Below are 20,807 nucleotides of genomic sequence, written 5' to 3' on the forward strand. Positions count from 1 at the left end.
TTTAAATGTAAATATTACTGACAATCAGGTTAATTTAATTGTGGCGGCCAAAATCGTGATCACTATTCAAATGTGATTAATTGTGCAGCCCTACTACATAATGTACAATAGAAGAAGGATGCTTGCTTTGGCACACCAACGTTACCGCAAGTTGTACCTGTTTCTGTACAGGTGGCTCCACCAGGTTGGTTTCCGTTGGTCCCACTTGCACCTGCTGCCAGCTTGCCTGTGGCAGCCCCTCCCCACAATCCAGGTGGGGCGAGCCTGTCCATTTCCCCCGGGTCCCCGCCGCAAGCGCACACAGCCCAAGTGCCACAAATTCAGCCCAGTTTACACCTCCAGCAGCAGATGACCTTTCAGCAGGCCCCACTGTGCCAGCTTGGACAGCATCAGCCCCGGGCGCAAGCCCCCGCACGGCCGCCATCTCAAGCGCAGGCGCCGGCCGTCGTCCAGCTGCCCGGCTCGTCGTATCAAAGCCAACCGCCGCTGCCTTCCCACACCGCCGCGTCTCCGGCGGCCTCAGCTGTGTCTGCGCCGCCTGCGCACGTGGACAGCAGCGTTGCTGCTGAGGGGGCATTTTGCACTTGTCCCTCCTCATCTTCAACCTGCTGCTCCTCCTCATCCTGTCTGAAAGCTGCTCCACCTTCCAGTGCCAAAAAGAATCACCCCGCAGACACTCCCCGCCTCCACACTTCCTCTGGGACAGAAATGAAACCAAGGTTGGTGTAATTGTGAAAAAAAATGTGCCAGAAAAAGAGTAAATGATTTGGAGCAGCAGGAAGTAGCATAGATCCATTTGGAGTATTAGGCTGGATTTACACTACAGTATTCTTCTGCTATTTGCAGATGATAGGAACCGAGCCCTTTTTCAAGTAGCGGGGAAAAAGAGGGCAAGAGCAAAAAAAGAGGACATGAGCCGCCCCTTTAAAAATATTTATAGTTACTGATATTGATAGTTTCAACTGTATATGCGTACCCAACAATATGAAAACACTTGAATACAAACATAGATCATTAAATAAACATTAATCATTAAATAAGAAAAATAATTACCAACAGAAATCAGATGAGTCACATGGAGGTCATTTGCATTGAAACCAATGACTGGCTGAATCAGTTTAGGCCAGCTAAAAAATCCTATGTAATATATGTATTGTTTGTGTTACTTGTACAGTATTTATTGTTGTTGTTGACCTGTGTGTTGTTGCAGCCCTAGGTTTTATTTTATTTTTTAAATCTTGTATTGGCAAATTTGGCCCTTAATTCTGAAGTGGGCGCTCGGACCTGCATTGTAAATCCAGTCTAGATCATTTTAAGCACGACGATGTTAAACTGAAAAAGGATAATGAGGGGTATGAATGTGAGATATGCGAGGCTCGAGTATGTACAGATTGAAGGTGACATTGAACTCGGCACCTGAGCTTTGTGAATAGACGGCACGCGTGGGTCTTGTTTTTCATATGAGTGAGTGTGTTTGTGTACAGAGTTTGCAACATATCCCCGGCAAACATTGACTTACCGAAACGCCAGACAAAATATATGTTATGTTTCGTTTCCAGTTGTCGATGCTTGCAGTGAAAGGACTATCAATTTTAAAAGTGCAATTAGTAATGATCATGGAAACTGATCAGCATGTATTGTAATGATTTGTGTGTAATGTCATAAAATATTTTTCTATAAGCGAAGTGATGAAACTTTCCAAATGGTTGGCTTCAAGCACAAGCGGCTTCACTGGACCATTAAAAAGTTAGCTGCTTCACGAATAGACTTAATTTCAAGATGGATAATTCCGATTTGCCAAAAGCAACCATGAAGGATTTCTGCTGTATGGTTCATTAATCCATCTGTTACTCAATAAACCACAAATTTTCAAACATTAAATGGCTCACAAATACAAGTCTAAGAATGATATACCGCATTTTCCTGACTATTAGTCGCTCCGGAGTATAAGTCACATTTTTGGGGAGATTTATACTAACTCATTTGCTCCCAAAAACGTATAAATACGTTCTATTTTAAATATTACCACGCTCCCAAAGACGTATTAATACATTTTCTAGCATACAGAAGGCTTTGATGCAGCCTCTGAACTGAAGAGAATGTTTGAAGAAATTGTAGTTATTACAAAAACGGCCAACAGGTGGCAGAAAAGTATAAAAGATCAACCAGGGCAGTGTTGCAAAAAGCGATTTCCCCCACTGTATTAAAAAGTTTTGTGAATAATGATAAAACTTAGCTATATTCTAATGCTAATTGCTGCAAAACGGAAACAGATAGAAATGTACTTTTTTCCCGATGAAAGAAGAGAGTCTAATCTTTCTTTTGGGTTCCATGTTTTTATAGCATTAGAACACAATATTCTGTAGGCCTTGCAAAATCAGTCAAAATCCAATAAACCAGCTGGGAGCGAAGGGGGTTGCTTCAGTGAAAATGGCTGGGAGGGAATGAGTTAAAAAAACTAAGATGAAAAATAGCAGCACTTCCATTTTTTTTTCACCATTCCCTAATCATGTATGCGTTCAAAAATCGGCTCTGAGCACACGCACTGCTTCATTCAAGTCCTTCGGAAACACCGAGCCATGCACAAATTTGCCGTTTGGTTATTCTGAGTGCCCCAAAAAAGGAGTGCCGTTGTAGAAGACAGCGACTAAGTTCTGGTTGGACCAAACTTCTACTTCTAACTACAGAAAAGTTTTTCTTTTTTGTTTAAAATGGCTTATCTTAACTCGAAGGCCGCACTTTTTTTCTTTTTTTTTTGGTGTTATTGTGGCATAATGAAGCCACATGCTAAGCTAGCACATTGCAATTGTTGCCAATACTACTTCCACTACTACTTTTTCTTCTTCTTCCTTTCTTCTTCTTCTACTTTCTTTCAACGGTTGACAAATACTTTTTGGTGCAGGTGGCCACCAGTAGGAATGCACCCAAAGTATTTGCCAACAGCCAAAAGAACGTCAACACAACGGGGATGATTTTGGGTGCCAGTCCAAGCTGTAATTTTGATATGTACAAGTCGCATCTGAGCATAAGTCTCGCGAACAGCCAAAATATGAAAAAAAAAGTGTGACTTAATGTCCAAAAAATACGGTTAACTACACGTAAATAATACCCCCCAAGTTCATGTTACTTGAGGTGTTCAATACTGCTTTTTTGTGTAAAATTGTCATGTCAATGTGTGACATCTCGGCTTTGTTTTATCCGTTCTGGAAAGCATCATGTAAGTGCACCTGTACAGTATATCGTCATTGTCCGCTTACCAAATACCACAAACGCCTCAAATCTATTACTCTGTCATTGATTTCAATAGTGAACATCGCCAGTGCCAGCTGACCACATCCAAAAATGCAACCCCAGCCACAAAACAAACTTAACCATTTCACTCATTATAGACTTGCGACATAATGTAATAGCAATAATAGTATTTTCTGACACCAGAGAAATAAGAATTTTATTCTCAATCTGCTTTGAAGACTTTAAATTGCTTTCTCTAATGTAAAAAATAACAGATGACATGGGCACGGACCAATAGTAACATTTTTATTTATTTTTTTTAAATGGACCATATTTGGTAGGGGTGGTAATCTTTGACTGTCTCACGATTCGATTCCGATTTTTGGGTCTGCAAATCGATGCTCGATTCAGAATGATTTTTGATTCAAAATGATTTGATTGACAATGATTTCTGCTTCCTTTTATAGATGTGCAAAGAATCGTCACGATCTACTCCAGTCTGACTTGCTAATGCTAATTAGCGCGCTACTCGCGGCATTTTTATCACTCACAAAAGAACGGCTATTCATACAAAACGCTTCAGGAATGTATGCAGAGAAGCATCTTAACATTACTCACCGCCATATGCTCTTTCTACGTTGCAAAAAAACCAACTTTTATTGACATAACTTGATGTGACTTTTTCCTTCTACTCTCTAATGTGGCTACAACTTAACAGTGTATCAGAACACACAGAACCACACTGCCCCTAAGTGGCCAAATCGGGTACAACATGAACAGCGCTCCCAGTAAAGGCACACACAAACAAGGTCAGGACAGTACAAAATAATTAAAATATAATCGATTTGGGGACATTTAAAGTTGATTCTTATCAGAATAGATTTTTGGGCACACCCCTAATATTTGGTCTTACAGGTTTTAAGCCCAACAGCAACCATATGTTGATTTTGTGCTTTAAATTTGGAGTCTCATGATTAAAACAGACTTGCACTCTACTGTCACAATATTAAGTACTGCCAATGTTTTTGAAGTAGCATTTTAGCAATTGTAAATTATCAAAGGGTTCACGTTAAATCAACGGCTAATGTAACGTCAAAAACATAAAACAATCTACCTTTTGACCACAAGTGGACAATATATGGCAGCTAATGCGTGAGCAGCATTTTAGTGTCATCCTGAAATTTCAACTAAAAGCGGAATATCTTCAACATTTTGCCTGTTTAATTTCTGAGAACCATTGCATTGTTAAAAAATAGACATATTTTAAAATGTATTACATTTAGAAAGTAGAACATGTAGCTCTTAAATTTGATGATATGATATGTGAGTGCAAAATTGTAAATTTTCAAATCTGCAACCTAACAGTGAATGTGACTGCACAAACGGCTAATTCAATTAATTGGCTTGTTCGAGCAAACCTACAGCAGAGACATTTCCTTCTACATATAATCAATTATTGTGGCGATGTCCTGAGGAGTACGTGCAAGCACTTAAACTGCCAAGCTCTTGTGACCTGAGCAACTATTTTTGATTGACCCATTTTGCCTTTTTGCATTTTTCAGTGTGTAAATTGTGTTTTTCTGTTTGACTCGCATTAAATCATTCATACGTTCAAATGAGCCTCTTGAAGATTACTCAACCGACTTTTTAAAAGACCGCAAGCTGTCATAAAATAATCTGTGGACAATTCATGTTGTGAATACACACTGCAAAATGTTAATGAAAGACAACTGCAGTACTTCATGCTATACAGGCAAGCTCTGTATTACAATATGCAAGCAGACACTGGACTGTCTTAGCAGCTCGTTCAGCCATACGGGATGATACATATTTGCAGTGGTTCCGGACTTTGTCTATTGCATCTGAGGTAAAATATTCAGAAGATCAAAAAGTTGGGTTACTTTTGGCATCACTTAGAGTTTACCAGTGATTTTCTGCATCCTTCGCTGTCATGTCTGATACTAACTTTTTGACTAAAAGCTTGATTATCGCATTGTATGATGTGGAGCTGGCTTTGTGTTACCAAAATAAAAAAAAATAAAACTAAATATTATTTTTGTATTTTGAAATGAAGATGTTTCATTGAAATACTGTGATCCTCATAAATCAAAAGGCTGGTTCTCATACTTGTTTCAATGGGACTTGCCCTGTTTTTTAAAATGCATCTTTATGTCCTGAGACAGAAAATATTTGCTCGTCTAACTTAATTTCTGTTAAAACACAATCATCTATTGCAGGCTTGATTCAATTTACAAATGGATGCAATAAAAGTCAAAGGAGTCCCTTTAATGCATGACTGAGAACCAACGACAAAGAAACACATTTGGGAAGTCCTTACAAAGTATGTTGCTCGTGATTTGCCCTCTGTACATTGTAACACAATCAACTTTTGGTTTTATTTATGTTTTGTAACTAATCCAAATAAATGATGTCAAACATCCACATTCGTCTCCGTGTTAATATGCATGCATAAAATGTACCGGACATGCACAACTAACTATTGTGGCATCATTACATCCATGGAGCCTATCCCATCTCTCTTCAGGCAGTGTTCGGGTTTGATCTTATAAACAAAACAAGAATGGTTTCTCTTTTTTAGATTTCAAAATGTGCAGTATACTGTTTGACTGATGTATTTACATATTTCTAGATTAAATATATTTTGAACTGCACTGCTATATAGTGCAGTTCCAATGTTTTTAAATGACACATTTTGCTACAATGGAAAGAAAGCACAACGTATGGGGTAAAAAGTTCTACCTATTTTGTATCTTTTTAGTTTTATCATTCCAAAAAGATTATTTGGGAAATATTACATTTCTTGAAAAATACTTCAATGCAAAAATGTTACAATGTTACGTAGTGTACTGTGGAAGATCCTACATGTTCACTTTTTCTTCCATTTATTTGTCATTTTAATTTGTTTACTACAAATAACATATATTTTTCACCTGTCTATGCCAGTGACATGTAGTGATAGACAGAAAAAATAAATGCTCTTCCACTAGATGGCAGAAGGTACAATTCACATCTATAAGTGCTCCCCTACCCCTCCTCTCCTGTTGCCTTCATACAACAAACACAATAATAACAGTTTACCTAAAGAGGTCCACTGCTACTACTACTATTACAATGTGTGAAAAAATATTTTAAGTGACCCTCATGAGGATACGCCATTCCGATAATGGATCGATGGAACCGTTTGAAGGCACCCTCATACAATTTTGGCCCTAGTCGTATCCCCCCCACCCCGACCTTCAACATCTCAGGAAATTGGCTAAATCCTTAGTTTAATACATCATTCAATTAATTTCTACACCTGAAATATAACTATAATAAGCTAAAACTATATAACAATAACACTGATAAGTTTTTGATTCCGTTTTTCGTGTTTTCTGAAAAGAAAAAACATATTTATACCATTTATTTTAGGAGGGTGACAATATTTGAGTTGGCTTTGCGACAGCTACAGTTAAATTTTATATCAATACAACTATAATTTAAATAATTAAGTGGACATTTTGTGTATTCTGTATATTTAAATAAACTTACGACTTAAGTGTTTATATTTTCCGAGTGGCTTTCGTTGTTTATTTACTATTTCAACTGACCCCACCTTCCCCCTGCGAAGGGTTGGTTGAATTTTGATAACTTTATTGTCCGCGCTCATGTTAACAGTGATGAACAACGGTGACGCTGTTGTCTTTGAAAATGGCGTCAGTACATTTTAACTACGCTGTCATTTGTAGCTAAAGTGTTGTTTCGGGTCGCTTCCAAATTCCCATTGTGGATGCGTAGTGACGTTTCTGTTCGGGCGTTTCATAGTCGCTAAATAAAAATGTGGCGAAGTAAACTCTTACTAGCCCACTCCGTTACATGCTAAGGCCGCAGCTTCCCGGATCTCGCGTAGGGATTGTCAACTATAACTACTACTACTACGGCGGCGGCGGCGGCGGCCATTGAATGCTTGGCCTCGCTTGCAGCGCCATTCCGGTGAGTTTCTAAACAGCACTCGAGCTTTGTTGAAACAGCAGCTAGCGTTTGTCTTCACTTGTGCAGACGAAGCGGATAGTTAGATGGTCGTTGGGATTGGGATTTTTTTTGCATAGATTTGACAAATGTTGACTAGATTAGCTACATCGCTAGCTAACGTAGCTAGCTAGCATCACAACGTTCAGATCTCGAGTATGTTTACAAATAACAGGAGTATATTTTGGATTTACTGTGGACGCATTAACATCAGGATTATGTAGTCAAATGTTGAATTTTACGATACAACACAATGACAGTTTGCAGTTCCATAACTAAACTCATGACAGCTGTAATGTTATAACATGTTAAAAGACTTCTTTGTTCAAACATACTTGCTATGTGGCCACCCCATCACTATTATAGTATTTATGTAACACAGATACATATTTTTTTCTGTTTGTGTATTTCAGCTCTCTTGGTGCACCCAAGTGGATGTGTGTCTTCACCAGGTTAAACGAAATAACAGTACAGAAATATTAGGAATTATATAAGAATTCCAATTAGTAATTTGAGAATAAATTATAGCTTCTCCCAAATACTATACACACACATTTAGTATGGCTTCTGTACCAGTGTACTGCTTATGTCGCCTGCCATATGATGTGACTCGCTTCATGATCGAGTGTGACATTTGTCAAGACTGGTTCCATGGAAGGTAAGTGTTTTTCAAAAAGTTTATTTTCTGTCATGATCATATTTATCTCATTATTCACCAACTCTGGCCCTTGAAAGCCCCTACCCTGCATGTTTTAGATATTTCCCCACTTCAACGCGCCTGATTTAAATGATCAGCTTATCAGCAAGCTCTGCAGAAGCCTGTTAATGATGCTGATCATTTGAATCAGTTGTGATGGAGGAGGGAAACATCTAAAACATGCCCTCGAGCACCGGAGTTGGTGACACGTGCCCTACAGATGCACATTTTAGAGAGCGTAACTCTGTTAACTCCATTACATTATCTACAATTATACAGTTTTATTATACTATGTCACTGTCGCACTTAACACTGCCATGCAGCTGTTGCTCATAAATCCACAGCTTTTTCCTTGAATTTTGACCAACTAATATATTTACAGTAGTTGTAATTTTATGTATTGCAAGTTTAGAAAGCAACTACATTGTTCCTAAATATCAAGTTTTGCTCGTTTGTTGCCAAATGAATTTCATGTTCAAATCACACTCCTCCCCCTCCCCTTTCCTTCCTTGAGGCATGGCAAAGATTGGTAAATATTGGCAAAAGTGCTTCAAAACACATTTGTTGATACTCTGTCAACAGTGCACAAGTATATGCAGTAATTAGATAAGTTATGTATTTGCGGCATTTTGCGATTGGATCAGTGATGTTTTTACTTTTTTAAACTCTCTAATCAGTAATCTGCCCCCAAATATCCTGACCACTTACAAAAAAAAGGGTTGTCTAATTGTTTTTGACAGTGAGGTATTGCAGTAGTGCACAGTACAACCCTATTTCTGATTTTTCTTTTTTTGCTTGTTTTATAAGCTGTGTGGGAGTAGAGGAGGAGAAAGCAACAGAGATTGATCTCTATCACTGCCCCAATTGTCAGCTCACTCATGGACCATCTGTCAGTAAGTAAAACATTCCTTTTCTGCCACATAGAAATGGAAGTGTTGAACTGTGGCATACAGTGATGCGGATGCTTGCCATAATATTCGGGCTCTCGTCTCTTTTGTTCGCAGTGCGTAAACGTCGTGGAGGCAACAAGCAGGCAGATGGAGCCGCTGCCGGGCCAAGAGCCCCCAGCCGTTCGGTGAAGACGGGCAGCCCCCAGTTTGTGAGGGAGCTACGGAGTCGCACGTTTCCCAGGTAGATTTCTCCATGGAAAAATACGCCCTGGCATACGTGGAGAGTGAAATTCACAAGGAAAGGTCTTTGTGAACAAAAGTAGACCTGAAAATAAGGTGCTGTCATGTGTTGATTATGTACACACAGACCAAAATAATACAGATTTCTAATGACTTTTTTATAAGTAAATATGACAGGCCTTATTTTAATGTAATTTGGGTACTTGACCAATAATCTATATCGGCCCTGAAAAAAGACGACAGTTGCATCATATAGTGAACATTTTAAAGCCTCATTTTTTTAATTATAAAGGGAGAGGAACAATTTTATTGTACACAACAAATAATCACCACAATACAGGCCATGGTAGAAAAAGTATATTGAGAATATTTGAGGCGAACTTCAGGACCACTCACTTCAGCAGTTAAACTGTAATGTTTGTAAACAGTCCCTGTTGTTAGGTCATTTTTATTTAAAAAAAATTTAAACACACCGTGTGACGTCAAAAGAGACGAGCTAAAAAAAACGTTCGACTCGTGCATGTTTTTGTGTGTCATTGCCAGTGCGGATGAAGTGCTGCTGAAGCCGTCAGGGGCCCAACTCACAGTGGAGTTTCTTGAGGAGCATTCTTTCAGCGTTCCAGTCATGGTTTTAAGGCGAGACGGGCTCGGCATGACTCTGCCGCCAGCATCGTTCTGTGTCAGCGATGTCGAACACTACATTGGTAATTCACACCTTCCCCATACACTCTTACTTGGAATCAGACTAAAGCGTATGCAATTTTTTATTTATTTTTTGTGTGTGCGTACAGCTCAACAAGAACAAAGTCCTAATTGTGTTAATTGCTCCTGCAGGTTCAGACAAGGAGATTGATGTGATTGACGTTTCTCGCCAGAGTGACCTGAAAATGCGACTCGGTGACTTTGCTGAGTACTACAACAGCCCCAACAGAGACCGAGTACTAAATGTCATCAGCCTGGAGTTCTCAGAAACCAGGTTTTTAAACTTAGCTTCTTCTTCTTTCCCCCGCTGTACTAGAATAAAGTGTAGTTGCGTATCCACTACATCAGTGTTTCTCAACCTTTTATGAGCCACGGCACACTTTTTTTCATTGACAAAATCTCGAGGCACACCACCAATAGAAAAAAAAACAGACTCATTTTTATATATCTTCAGTTTATAATTCTACACATTAAAACACATGTTTAATGATTGATTTACATCAGAAAACTGTCCAACTCCATGTTTGCATGTTGCATCATCCACATACAAATGTTATACAACTGCCACCGTTTCTCACTTGGTGCTCCTGACAGACCTCGACTCCATCCCCTGCATACTTCCTTCAACACTTTTCACGTGTTTAGCACTCGTGAAATCAGAGAAATACAATTGTTGGCGCTGTTAACTCTTTGACTGCCAAAAACGTTAAATAACGTTTAGTAAAATCCTATGGAGGAGTGCCAAAGACGTTAAAAGACGTTTGTTTCAAAATAGAGGTGAAACTAACCATTTTCTATTGTTGATTACTGAAAAACGGAATAAGGTAGAAACAAACTTTTTTTTCTGATGAAAGATGAGAGTCCAATCTTTCATTTGGTAGTATGTGTGTTTCCATAGTCCAAACACATAATTTTCTATGGACCTTGAAAGATCAGTCAAAATGCTTCAAATCGGCTGGCACTGGGGACAACCCGTTTCTGAAAACGTCTGGCAGTCAAAGAGTTAATTACACTAGGCGTAGTAGGCAAGTGTGTCCCTAAGACTTACCGGACTACTGTATTTCTGATTGTCACTTTTGTCAAAGTTATCAAACCCGCAATTGAAGGCGAGGCGGCTGGACTTTGGCTAAAATGCTAAGGAAGGAAGACGCGTCTGTCACACACTGACAACAACTTTATAGACAAATGATAATATTTATAGTTGTAGTGGAGAATTTTGGTGGGGGACAAAATATTTTTCTTCTTCCTACGGAGGTGTAATTTCAAATAATAGAGCATAGGTGTCAAACTCCGGTCCTGGAGGGCCCGCATTCCTGCAGGTTTGGGATGTTTCCCTTCTCCAACACAGCTGATATATGATCAGCTCATCAGCAAGCTCTGCATAAGCCTGATAACGATCCTGCTGATTGGAATCAGCTTGTGTTGGAAGAGGGAAACCTCCAAAACCTGCTGGACTGCAGCCCTCCAGGACCGGAGTTTGACACCTATGGAATAGAGAAACACTGGAATATAGGCAAGTGTCATCTCTGCCCTGGGGTGAATACCGAAAGTGAAAAGGCGTTTAGTCAGTGCTATAAATTGTCACTATGTTTTTGGCAATGCAGCCGTATTGACTGATTGCCTTTCACCAGGGTCCTTTCTTGTTTTGTTTTTTTTATTTTAAAGGCTTTCCAACCTGGTGGAGACGCCGAAGATTGTGAGGAAGCTGTCATGGGTGGAGAACCTCTGGCCTGAGGAGTCTGTGTTTGAGCGGCCCAATGTGCAGAAGTACTGCCTCATGGGAGTAAAAGATAGTTACACAGACTTTCACATTGACTTTGGAGGCACCTCCGTTTGGTATCACGTTTTACGGGTGAGGACAAAAATACTGAGTTAACATTTTCAATTATTTAAATTTGTTTGAATTTCAAGATCCTTGAATTGTCCTGTTCATTCAGGGGGAGAAAATATTCTACCTAATATCCCCCACACCCGCCAACCTGGCACTTTTTGAGCGGTGGAATTCCTCGTCCAATCAGAACGAGATGTTCTTTGGAGACCAGGTTGACATGTGTTACAAGTGCTCCGTCAAACAAGGAAACACTTTGTTCATTCCAACAGGCAAGAGCAAATTACTCGTTAACTTTTATAATATGTCTCTCGCTCTTGCGCTTTCTTTTTGACTATATTCAATAAAGAAACTACATTTCCTTTGCCATTGTGAAACAGAATTAATAATGTGTGTTTGTTCCAGGTTGGATTCATTCAGTGTTGACTCCAGTGGACTGTCTGGCCTTTGGAGGAAACTTTTTGCATAGTCTTAATATTGACATGCAACTCCGGTTAGTTTCCTCAAAACCTTTGTCATTCACATACACTGTTAATGGACAAATACCCTCTAAAAACTAGACCAGGCACAGGGATGAGTAATGTAATAAGCATGTATTCTTCTGCTTATATTTTAGGGCTTATGAAATAGAGAAGCGGTTGAGCACAGCAGAGTTATTTAAGTTTCCCAACTTTGAAACAGTATGCTGGTATGTTGGGAAGCACCTTCTTGATACCTTCAGAGGTAATATTTAAATGTCCATCATTTGTGCACCATTATTATTGTTTTTTATGATGTTTGGTTTTGTAAGCGTGCAATGTTGTGTCTCGCAGGTTTGAGAGAAAATCGCAGACACCCAGCCACTTACCTGGTTCACGGGGCAAAAGCACTAAATAATGCCTTCCGCACCTGGACCAGGAAAGAGGTAACATTATTTAAATGATATGACTCATAAGTGGTATGATTTTGCAGATTACGTTACAAGTGAAACTATCCCCCAATCCAAGTTGATTACTGTACCTTGTTACCCGCAGGCGCTGGGCGATCATGAAGCGGAAATTCCAGAAACCATCAATACTCAGATACTGGTGAAGGATCTTGCTAAGGAGATACGGCTGGTTGAGGTAACTAAACAAATGGCGTAATGCATACAGGGATGTGATTTTTCCGCTAATTCGCGGAATTCCGCTCTTTTTATCTCCAAAAATTAAAATTTCCGTTTTTTTTTTTTGTTTTTTTTAGTAGTTCATTGTGTATGCACATGACTCCGACAGATAACATCTTCTGCTATAACAAAGACATTTGTGGTATGTTCTAATATGAGTTACTTTTTTATTTGGTCATGATACAATTATTTGTTCATGAAATTTGAACTCTTCAACATTATTAACTTAGTAATCACATTAGTTAGATATGATGATATTCTCAGTGATAGTTTTTAAAAGCAAAGGCAGTCCAATGTTTTTGAATGTGACTGATTTTGAGTTGACTAAAACTGCCATTTTATATGGGATAGTTTAATATACATTGAAAATTTATGCTGTTGTTTTGTCTATTTCTTTGTCATGTGAGTGCATTGAAAGTACTTAAAAACACGGAAAACTCATGAGCTCCGGGGGGCCGGCAGCCCCCAGACCCCCGGCTAAATTTTCAGATAATTTCACTTTGGTCAAATCACATCCCTGTGCATAGGCATGCACATTTTATGACGTGGAATGAGCAGTTAACCGATTAAAATTTTATTTTGTACAATATATTTAGTCCTGTATAGCTGAATGTTTTCAGCTGTATTTATGTTATAAGATGACCTTATTTGCTAATAGGACATTTTCCAACAAAACATTGGCCGCACTGGACCTCAATTTCCTGGCTCGCCGCTCTCAAAAGCCCCTTTGACCACCTCTCAGAATTCAGGACGCCCACCTGGAAAGAAAAAAGGCTTAAAACCCAAGGATGTCATTGCTGGTCTCGAGCCACCAGGACCCAAGAAGAAAAACCAAAAAGGTCTCCTTAAGGCAGAAGCAGGAGAGTTAGACCTGCTTGAGATCCACACCAAGCATACACTGAAAAAATTCCAACCTGGCAAGTCCAGAAGCAAGAACAAGGTACACAGAATAAAGATGGCATTTAAAACATTTAATAATTAGAAATATCTTCTTTTTTTTTTAAAAAAACTTTTTTGAAACTTTCCATCTCTTCAGTTGGAGCTGCCTTTGGAGAACTTTGAAGGAAAGATAAACAAAAGCAAGCTGAAACTTGTGCTGACCAATGGGAAAATTAAAGGGTAATAATCTTTGCGACTCGTATCTGTGTTCATGATCTCCTGCTCTCACCAAACGCTGAGGTTCCAACTGGTTATTTGTTCAACTCTAGCAAGAAAGCGGGCAGCAATGGTGCCGGAGGAGCTGCCAAATACCAGCACCTTGCTATGGAGGGATCCAGTCTCTCTGACCTGGAATCAGAGGATGAACTCCAAATAGATGAGACCCCGCCTCCACGCCGCAAGCTTGCTGGATCCAGCAAGAAGAAGAAATTCAGTGGTGAGAAAAAGATGTGAATGCACTATCGTTAGTATAATATAGCAAAATATATATAATTGTGCAGTATTTAAATATGTATGTCGCTCAGTGACATGTGGTGCATCAAAATATACTTTCAGGTCTTCCGAGGAAGCTGCCCAGAGCCAAGCCTTGCTCCGACCCAAATCGTATCCGGGAGCCAGGAGAGGTCGACTTTGACATCGAGGTAAGAGCAATTTGGGTCGACCAGAAATGTGGTGTCTTGATATATTGGTGACCTGACTTGAATTTTTCTAAATACAAGCTTTTGTACGGCCAATTTATTATTTTAACGGTGCACACGCACTAAAATCGGCATGTGCGTGCCATATCCAACTGAGTCAGTGCATGTTTACGGACTAAGCATATTGCAGCGTCGCTGCGGTGAAGCCAGTCAGCTGCCACAATTGCTTCCAAGCAGTAATGCACCGACTATTCAGCCACCGAAAATTTTCGGCTGAAAATGCCTAATTTTGCCATTCTCGGCATTCGGCCGAAATAAAATTAAAGCCGAAAGAATATGGCCGAAATAGGATGTCGAGGTGACACAAGCAAAAAACCGCTGCAAGCGTCTGTTTGAATTAAACAGCGAACGCGGGGGTGAGTGTCCACCTTTTCTTCTTGCTGGCTTTTCACTGCGTGAGTTTGCACCGGTCGGCAGCAGCAGCTCCGGGTTCATTGCGCACACCGGAGGAGAGGGGCATCGCTTGGTGTACAACATTTAAGTGGGTTGAAAAAAGACAGAACTGCCCGTGTACTGCAGTACAGGTGAGACACTCTTTCTCCCGCAGCACCTTCCCCCCCTTTTTTTAAATTTTCAAACGCTTCCACTTTTTCACCGGCATCCCGGTAGCCGTGCTAAATTCTTTGGCTAATGCTAGCACTATTGCTATCAACCGTTTTAAACACGGAAACACTTAACGCTATCTCCAGGTGGTGGCAGACCTGTACAGGACGCTGTGTGTGACTTTGCCGTTCGTTCCCGAAGCCGATTAGCTGGTGCGAACAAATGTATTTATTTATTTTTAAATGTTGGTGAATATGTGAATGAGCCGGTTATAAGTGCGTCGCACCTTGTCCTGCCGCACGCATCCGTCCCCGCCTGTGCGAACTACATGTACCATTAGCCAACATGTCTGCGGTGTGGACACATTTCAATTTATATTGTGCTTGGGTAAAATGCCAGTGTTAAATAAATATTTTATAACAATATTATCATTTTTAATTAATTATATCAAATGCAGCCAAGCATTTTTCATTTTCGGCCGACCATTTCCATTTTGTTGCATCCCAACTTCCAAGGACCAACTTCTAAATAAAATCCAAATAAGGCATCAATATCCATGTACAGTATCACTTGGTAGGCTTTAATTTTGTAGTTGACCCTAACGGTGCATTGGATAATATCCTATGAACAACTAACTGTTGTGGTGGCTGGCTTGACTTGGCTACACTTGCCAAATGCAGAGCGGCCGCCAACAAGACATTCATCTCAATTTCGCTGCGCCATGTCGTCGATGGTCCGTCAAAAATATCTTGTGTCTTTTACATGCTCGTGAAGCAAATCAAACTCGTAACTCGAGGCTCCAGACTATGCTATAAAATTCAAATGAACGTATGTATTAATAAAGGCCATGTTTTCACAAAATCGTAGGAATGTTTTTGGTAAATTAGTGTGCAGAAGAACTATGGGTGCACCGATCGATCAACCTGCTGATTTATCAGCCCCGATTTCCTTAATTTTGGAAGATCTGTGATCGGCCGATCCCTTAAAAATAAACTGATCTTCTCCACCAAGCCCATCTTCCTTCTCAGAGGTCTGAAAAAGTCAGCCACTGTCTTGTTCTGCTGAGATGACTAATAGGATTTTCTTTTTTATTTGAGATATTTCGTGTGCAGTTAAAACAACCCATTTGTATTACAGACGCTCCCCACCTTACGAACGAGTTACGTTACGGACGATCGTTCGTAAGGTGAATTTGTTCGTAAGTTGCTTCAGTGCTATATTTTGTATTATAATTTATGTTTAAAGCCTATATAAGTATACTGAAGGTTTATATAAGTATGTTTAAGGCTTGTATAAGTAACCTGCATTGGTTTGTACTGAAAAAAACTTTTAAAAAAATGGAGAGAATACGTACAGTACTGTACTACGTATGTTAGAGAGAGAGAGACACACACAGTATGTACATGTACGTACGTAATAAGATAAATAAAATGAAGTTTAATTTACTTTTGGAAGATGTACTCGATGCTTAAGGAGATGATGGAGGAGGAGGAAGAGGAGGATTTTATATCATGAGAGATTCTTCGTCGTCGCTGGAATCGGTTTCAAAAGTTATTTCCTGCTTCATGGGGACCGGCGTTTCTTCCTCCTCCTCCTCGACACGTTGCTGAGCCTCCAATGAGCTCTCACAGCGCCAAGCGTCGGTATTAGCGGCGGAAAGAAGCACTACGCGCAATACAAAATCTAACTTACAGCATCTCCTTCCGAACATTTTTCGACATACTGTACGCGCAGAAATGTTCGTATGCACCGTTGTTCGTAACTCGAATGTTCGTAAGTAGGGGAGCGTCTGTATTTCACTGATATTGTTCAATGTTTTCCAATAAAATAAGATTGGAACACTGAAGGTATATGTTGCTTGTAATGAAAAAAATCGGGATCGGCATGTCAGACTTTTAAAAAAAAAAAATCGGTGATCGGACAGAAAATTGTGATCGGTGCACCCCTAACAAGAACCAGTTGAGGTATAAAAACAAAAACTGTCAGGAGAAAAACAAGCGCTTGAAGCATTAAACAGATATATGGTTGTTTCCAAAACAAAGTGAATGTTGCTGATGTAACGCATATTAGTCATCACAGTCTTACTGCTTAGTTAGCTCTAGTGTATTTTTGACAAGCTTTTTTTGATGACTGCTTACGCAGTTTTTTTTTTAAGAACACATTTATAATATGTAGCCATGTTTGCCCCGACCAGTTTGTCAAGCATAGTCCTTCAGAGGTAGACTTGTTAAAGTTCCAATCTTCAATTAAGCATGTTTGTGCACATGTCCTCAGGAGGATTACACCACAGATGAAGAGGCACTGGCTGCTCACGGTGTGAAGGGTGGCGCAGGGGGCATCCTAGACTTACTGAAGGCCAGCAAGCAGGTGGCAGGCTTGGACTCCTCTGCACTAAGGTTGGAATACTTTGGCCCACTGTCTTCGTTTTATATGCAACATTTTTAATCATGTCCCTAACCTCTACTTTGAGGTGATTGCCTTTTTTTTTCTTTCTCACCCAGTGAGGAAGCACCGGCCTCTCCCAGTACTCGCGATGCCATTCAGGGCATGCTCTCCATGGCTAATCCACCTTCCTCCTCGTCATCGTCGTCGTCATCGTCCTCCTCGTCCCCCTTGTCGATCTCTGGAGGGCTGACCGAGGGATTGGGAAAAGTAAAGGGGAAAGGCAGCAGAGCTGTGTGGGTGACTGGGGGGGTCAAAAAGACCTCAGAGAAAAAAGCTGTTGTCCGGCGTCCTGGAAAGCGTCCCATTAAGCGTCCAGCACGGCATCTTAGCGAAGACGACAGCCCAGATGAGCAAGAGACGCTGGGAACATGTTTTAAAGATTCAGAATATGGTAAGCAAATGACGACAAACGGTGTTCCCCCACTATATTCTGGCCCTGCTAAATCATTGGAGACTAAAACTATTCAAAATGTTTTTTTAAATGTCTCTATCATAAATTTTCACCTATAGCTGGTGGGTCTGTATTCATTTTACAGTAATTCACATTTGCTTCCACTAAATTTCTGGCTTCATTGATCGTTCTTCTAAGTGTATCCGTCGCTGGAGTCTGATGAAGAGGACCATGCTAACAAGGCTAAGATGAAGCGGAAGAAAAACTGGGATGACACACCTTGGAGCCCGAAAGGTGAGGGCAGAGTTGACCTCAAGTTTGCATTTTGAATTTTAATCCTTTGACTTCTACTAATCTCTACCCTCTCTTGATTTCACAGCCAGGGTGATGCCTACACTTCCAAAACAGGAACGTCCAGCCAGAGATGGAGCTCGAGTGGCGTCCGTGGAAACGGGCCTGGCAGCAGCTGCAGCCAAGTTAGCCCAGCAGGTGAGTGCGGAAACAATGGCGAGATAAAGCTTCACTGTGAAGGTTGCTGAGCGGCAGCATATTTTACTGCTTTTAAAACATAACATTTCTTTCCCGCCTCTCATTCAGGAGCAGCAAAAGCCTGCTAAAAGGAAGTACACCAAAAAGGTGCGTCCTCCTGTCCCTGTTGCGAGCCCGCCTCCGGTTCATACAGAGCATGCTCCGCCCTCGCCACCGCACGTTCCCGAGTCGGCACCAGACTTCAGCCCACAGAGGAGGACGGATTACTTTTCCGCCAGTCTACTGGACCATGAATACACAGCGGGGCCAGGACCTTTTGGCCCTGGTGGCCCTAGAGGGGGTGGAGCTATGGCCCCTGGGGTATTCCTTACGTCACGCCGACCGTCCTTGTCGCCGCAAAATAGCAGCTCGCTCTCTGGTGCGTCGCCTTCAGGGCTTGCCAGTCAAGGCACGGCAGGAGTCGGTCAAGGTAAGAATAGAGAGTGAAACGACACAATTCCGTATCGTTGTCGCTTATCCTCATGTGTGCTCTATGTGTGCATCTTTGGAATTCAGGGAAACGTCCAAAGAAAGGACTTGCAACAGCAAAACAGAGACTTGGAAAAATTTTGAAGATTCACCGCAACGGCAAACTTCTTTTGTGATGGAATCGAACTGCAGCTGAAGACCTGAGTTAGGAATACTTGTTTTGCGGCGGGGGGGAAATACAGTATATTATTGAAGGGAGGTAATTATAGTTATCTATATTTTATACTTAAGAAGTTGTTTACAGATGTATTCATGTGTTGTTAGTTTGTCCATCTCTTGCCCAAGCTAGTTAGCAACTGATTTAGCACTCCACTACTGTCTCTGCATGACGGTACACACAAGCACACCTCTCACTTAATTACTCTAAAGGCCACGTAAAGTGGACTAGAACAATGGGCTTCTCAAATCACATTTTTAGAGGGAAAGAAAATGACGTCTTTGTCACTTAAAATGTAATTCCAATGCAGACACAATGTATTGTTTAAATTTGTTTTTTAAGCCTAATTTTTACCTCAAATGAACTTAGTTTTATAATGGGACTTTTGAAGACATCAATCTCTACAGTTTTGCTAAAAGTTCAGTGTTAAAATCACTGTTGCTTATTAAACATTTTGTTAATAGATTGGTCTAAAAAAAAAAGTAAGACCGACAATTTACTTTTTACACTTATATTTATTGTAATTTAATTTATTTTAAAAGGCAATCTTTTATCAATTTTAGCCTATTTGCTTATACTCTTTCCACCTGACTGTCATTCTTCTTGGTCCCTACTGTCTTTCTCAAGCGCAGTACAAAACTGGTAACATTTATTTTGTTTGAAATCTTTTCATATTTTTACATCTGTTAAGTGTACATATGTAATATCTGTGATGTGTATATAGCTAGATTGGAAGAGCAAAGACAAAAGATGATTTGCAGTGGATATAAAAAAAAAAGTTTGTTTTTTTTTTCCCATAAAAAATAAATGATGAAACGTCAGAACTTAGCTTTTAGTTTATTGTTCTGGGTAAACATTTGGCAGGATACATCTTGCTTACTCTACACCGACATGGTAAATAGGTAATATGCATCTTCAGTATTTGAGTTTTTGCTCCAGTGAAGTCATTTGGAAATGTTTAAGCCCCGTTAACAGTTTCTAGAAGAGCAACAGCAATTAATAAATTTACGTACCACCACCATGCTTCATAGTGGCCATGATGTACTTTATTTAGTCTTTCTTTTTGTATCCACTGTAATTCCTGCTTAGCTTTAGCATTCATTCCACAGAATGTATGAGAAACAGAATGTCTGCAAAAATGTTGATGTACCAAGTGAAAACGTGAATGATCAACTTATGTAAATATATGTTGTAATTTTGTTTTTATAGTGCAGAAGAATTGGAACCTTTCTTATCGTTGTACATGACACATTGCTGTATTTTTGAAATAGTTGTTTTTATATTTGTATGCAGTAATTGTCATATTTAGTCATGTCTTCCCGTGTAACATTTGAAGTGTACGGGGAAATTAGTCCATTTTGTTTCCTCCACGTTTAGTTGATTATTAATCATAGATATCCATTCACTGCTGTGTTTTTTGTGTACTGTTATAAACATGCTTTATTTACGACTTGGAAAAGAAATTATAACTAGATTTTTTTCAAATATCAAGTGATTGTTTTTGTGCGTTCCATCTATTGGAGACAGTTATTATGAGAGCTGATCACATCAGTGCTGTTATTTATTGGTTTTAGGGCCAACATGTATTAGTGCCACCACACTTAGATGTGTTTTCTACGACGGCGTATTGGGGCCCCGTATAAATATATATATATTTTTTAAGAGTACGGCGTATTGGGGCCACGTATAAATATATATTTTAGAGGGTGGGGGGCAATATTTCAAGAAAAAAAAAAATCGCAAATTTGGCGTTTTATTATGCCGCAAATTTGCGAGATAAATCGTAAATTTGCGCCTTTTTAAAGTGGCAAATTTGCAGCTTTGCAAAGTGGCAGATTAGCGAGAAAAAAAACTCA

The 20,807-nt window shown here is 39.9% G+C and overlaps 2 protein-coding genes across 5 annotated transcripts in view; both read left to right on the forward strand.

Moving 5' to 3' along the window:
- wnk3 (WNK lysine deficient protein kinase 3) overlaps positions 1–5,673 on the forward strand; it is a 53,061-nt gene extending 47,388 nt beyond the window's left edge. For all 4 annotated transcript variants that reach the window (XM_077572218.1, XM_077572235.1, XM_077572225.1 and 1 more), the window contains one exon: positions 172–5,673. In XM_077572218.1, the coding sequence (XP_077428344.1) occupies positions 172–729 (558 nt within the window). In that variant the 3' untranslated portion in view covers positions 730–5,673. The remainder of the gene's footprint in view (positions 1–171) is intronic.
- Positions 5,674–6,892: 1,219 nt separating this feature from the next.
- Positions 6,893–20,442, forward strand: phf8 (PHD finger protein 8). Its single transcript, XM_077581463.1, has 22 exons — positions 6,893–7,224; positions 7,674–7,918; positions 8,765–8,850; positions 8,962–9,088; positions 9,631–9,791; positions 9,922–10,063; positions 11,455–11,641; positions 11,727–11,889; positions 12,023–12,110; positions 12,234–12,340; positions 12,430–12,521; positions 12,631–12,720; positions 13,420–13,701; positions 13,798–13,880; positions 13,970–14,136; positions 14,256–14,341; positions 17,216–17,337; positions 17,443–17,777; positions 17,976–18,071; positions 18,157–18,266; positions 18,375–18,735; positions 18,822–20,442. The coding sequence occupies exons 2-22, from the start codon at positions 7,821–7,823 to the stop codon at positions 18,908–18,910; spliced, it is 3,072 nt and encodes a 1,023-aa protein (XP_077437589.1). The 5' UTR covers positions 6,893–7,224; positions 7,674–7,820; the 3' UTR covers positions 18,911–20,442.
- The last annotated feature ends 365 nt before the right edge of the window (positions 20,443–20,807 follow it).

The sequence above is a fragment of the Vanacampus margaritifer genome, chromosome 1 (assembly GCF_051991255.1).
Source record: "Vanacampus margaritifer isolate UIUO_Vmar chromosome 1, RoL_Vmar_1.0, whole genome shotgun sequence".
Taxonomy (NCBI): Eukaryota; Metazoa; Chordata; class Actinopteri; order Syngnathiformes; family Syngnathidae; genus Vanacampus; species Vanacampus margaritifer.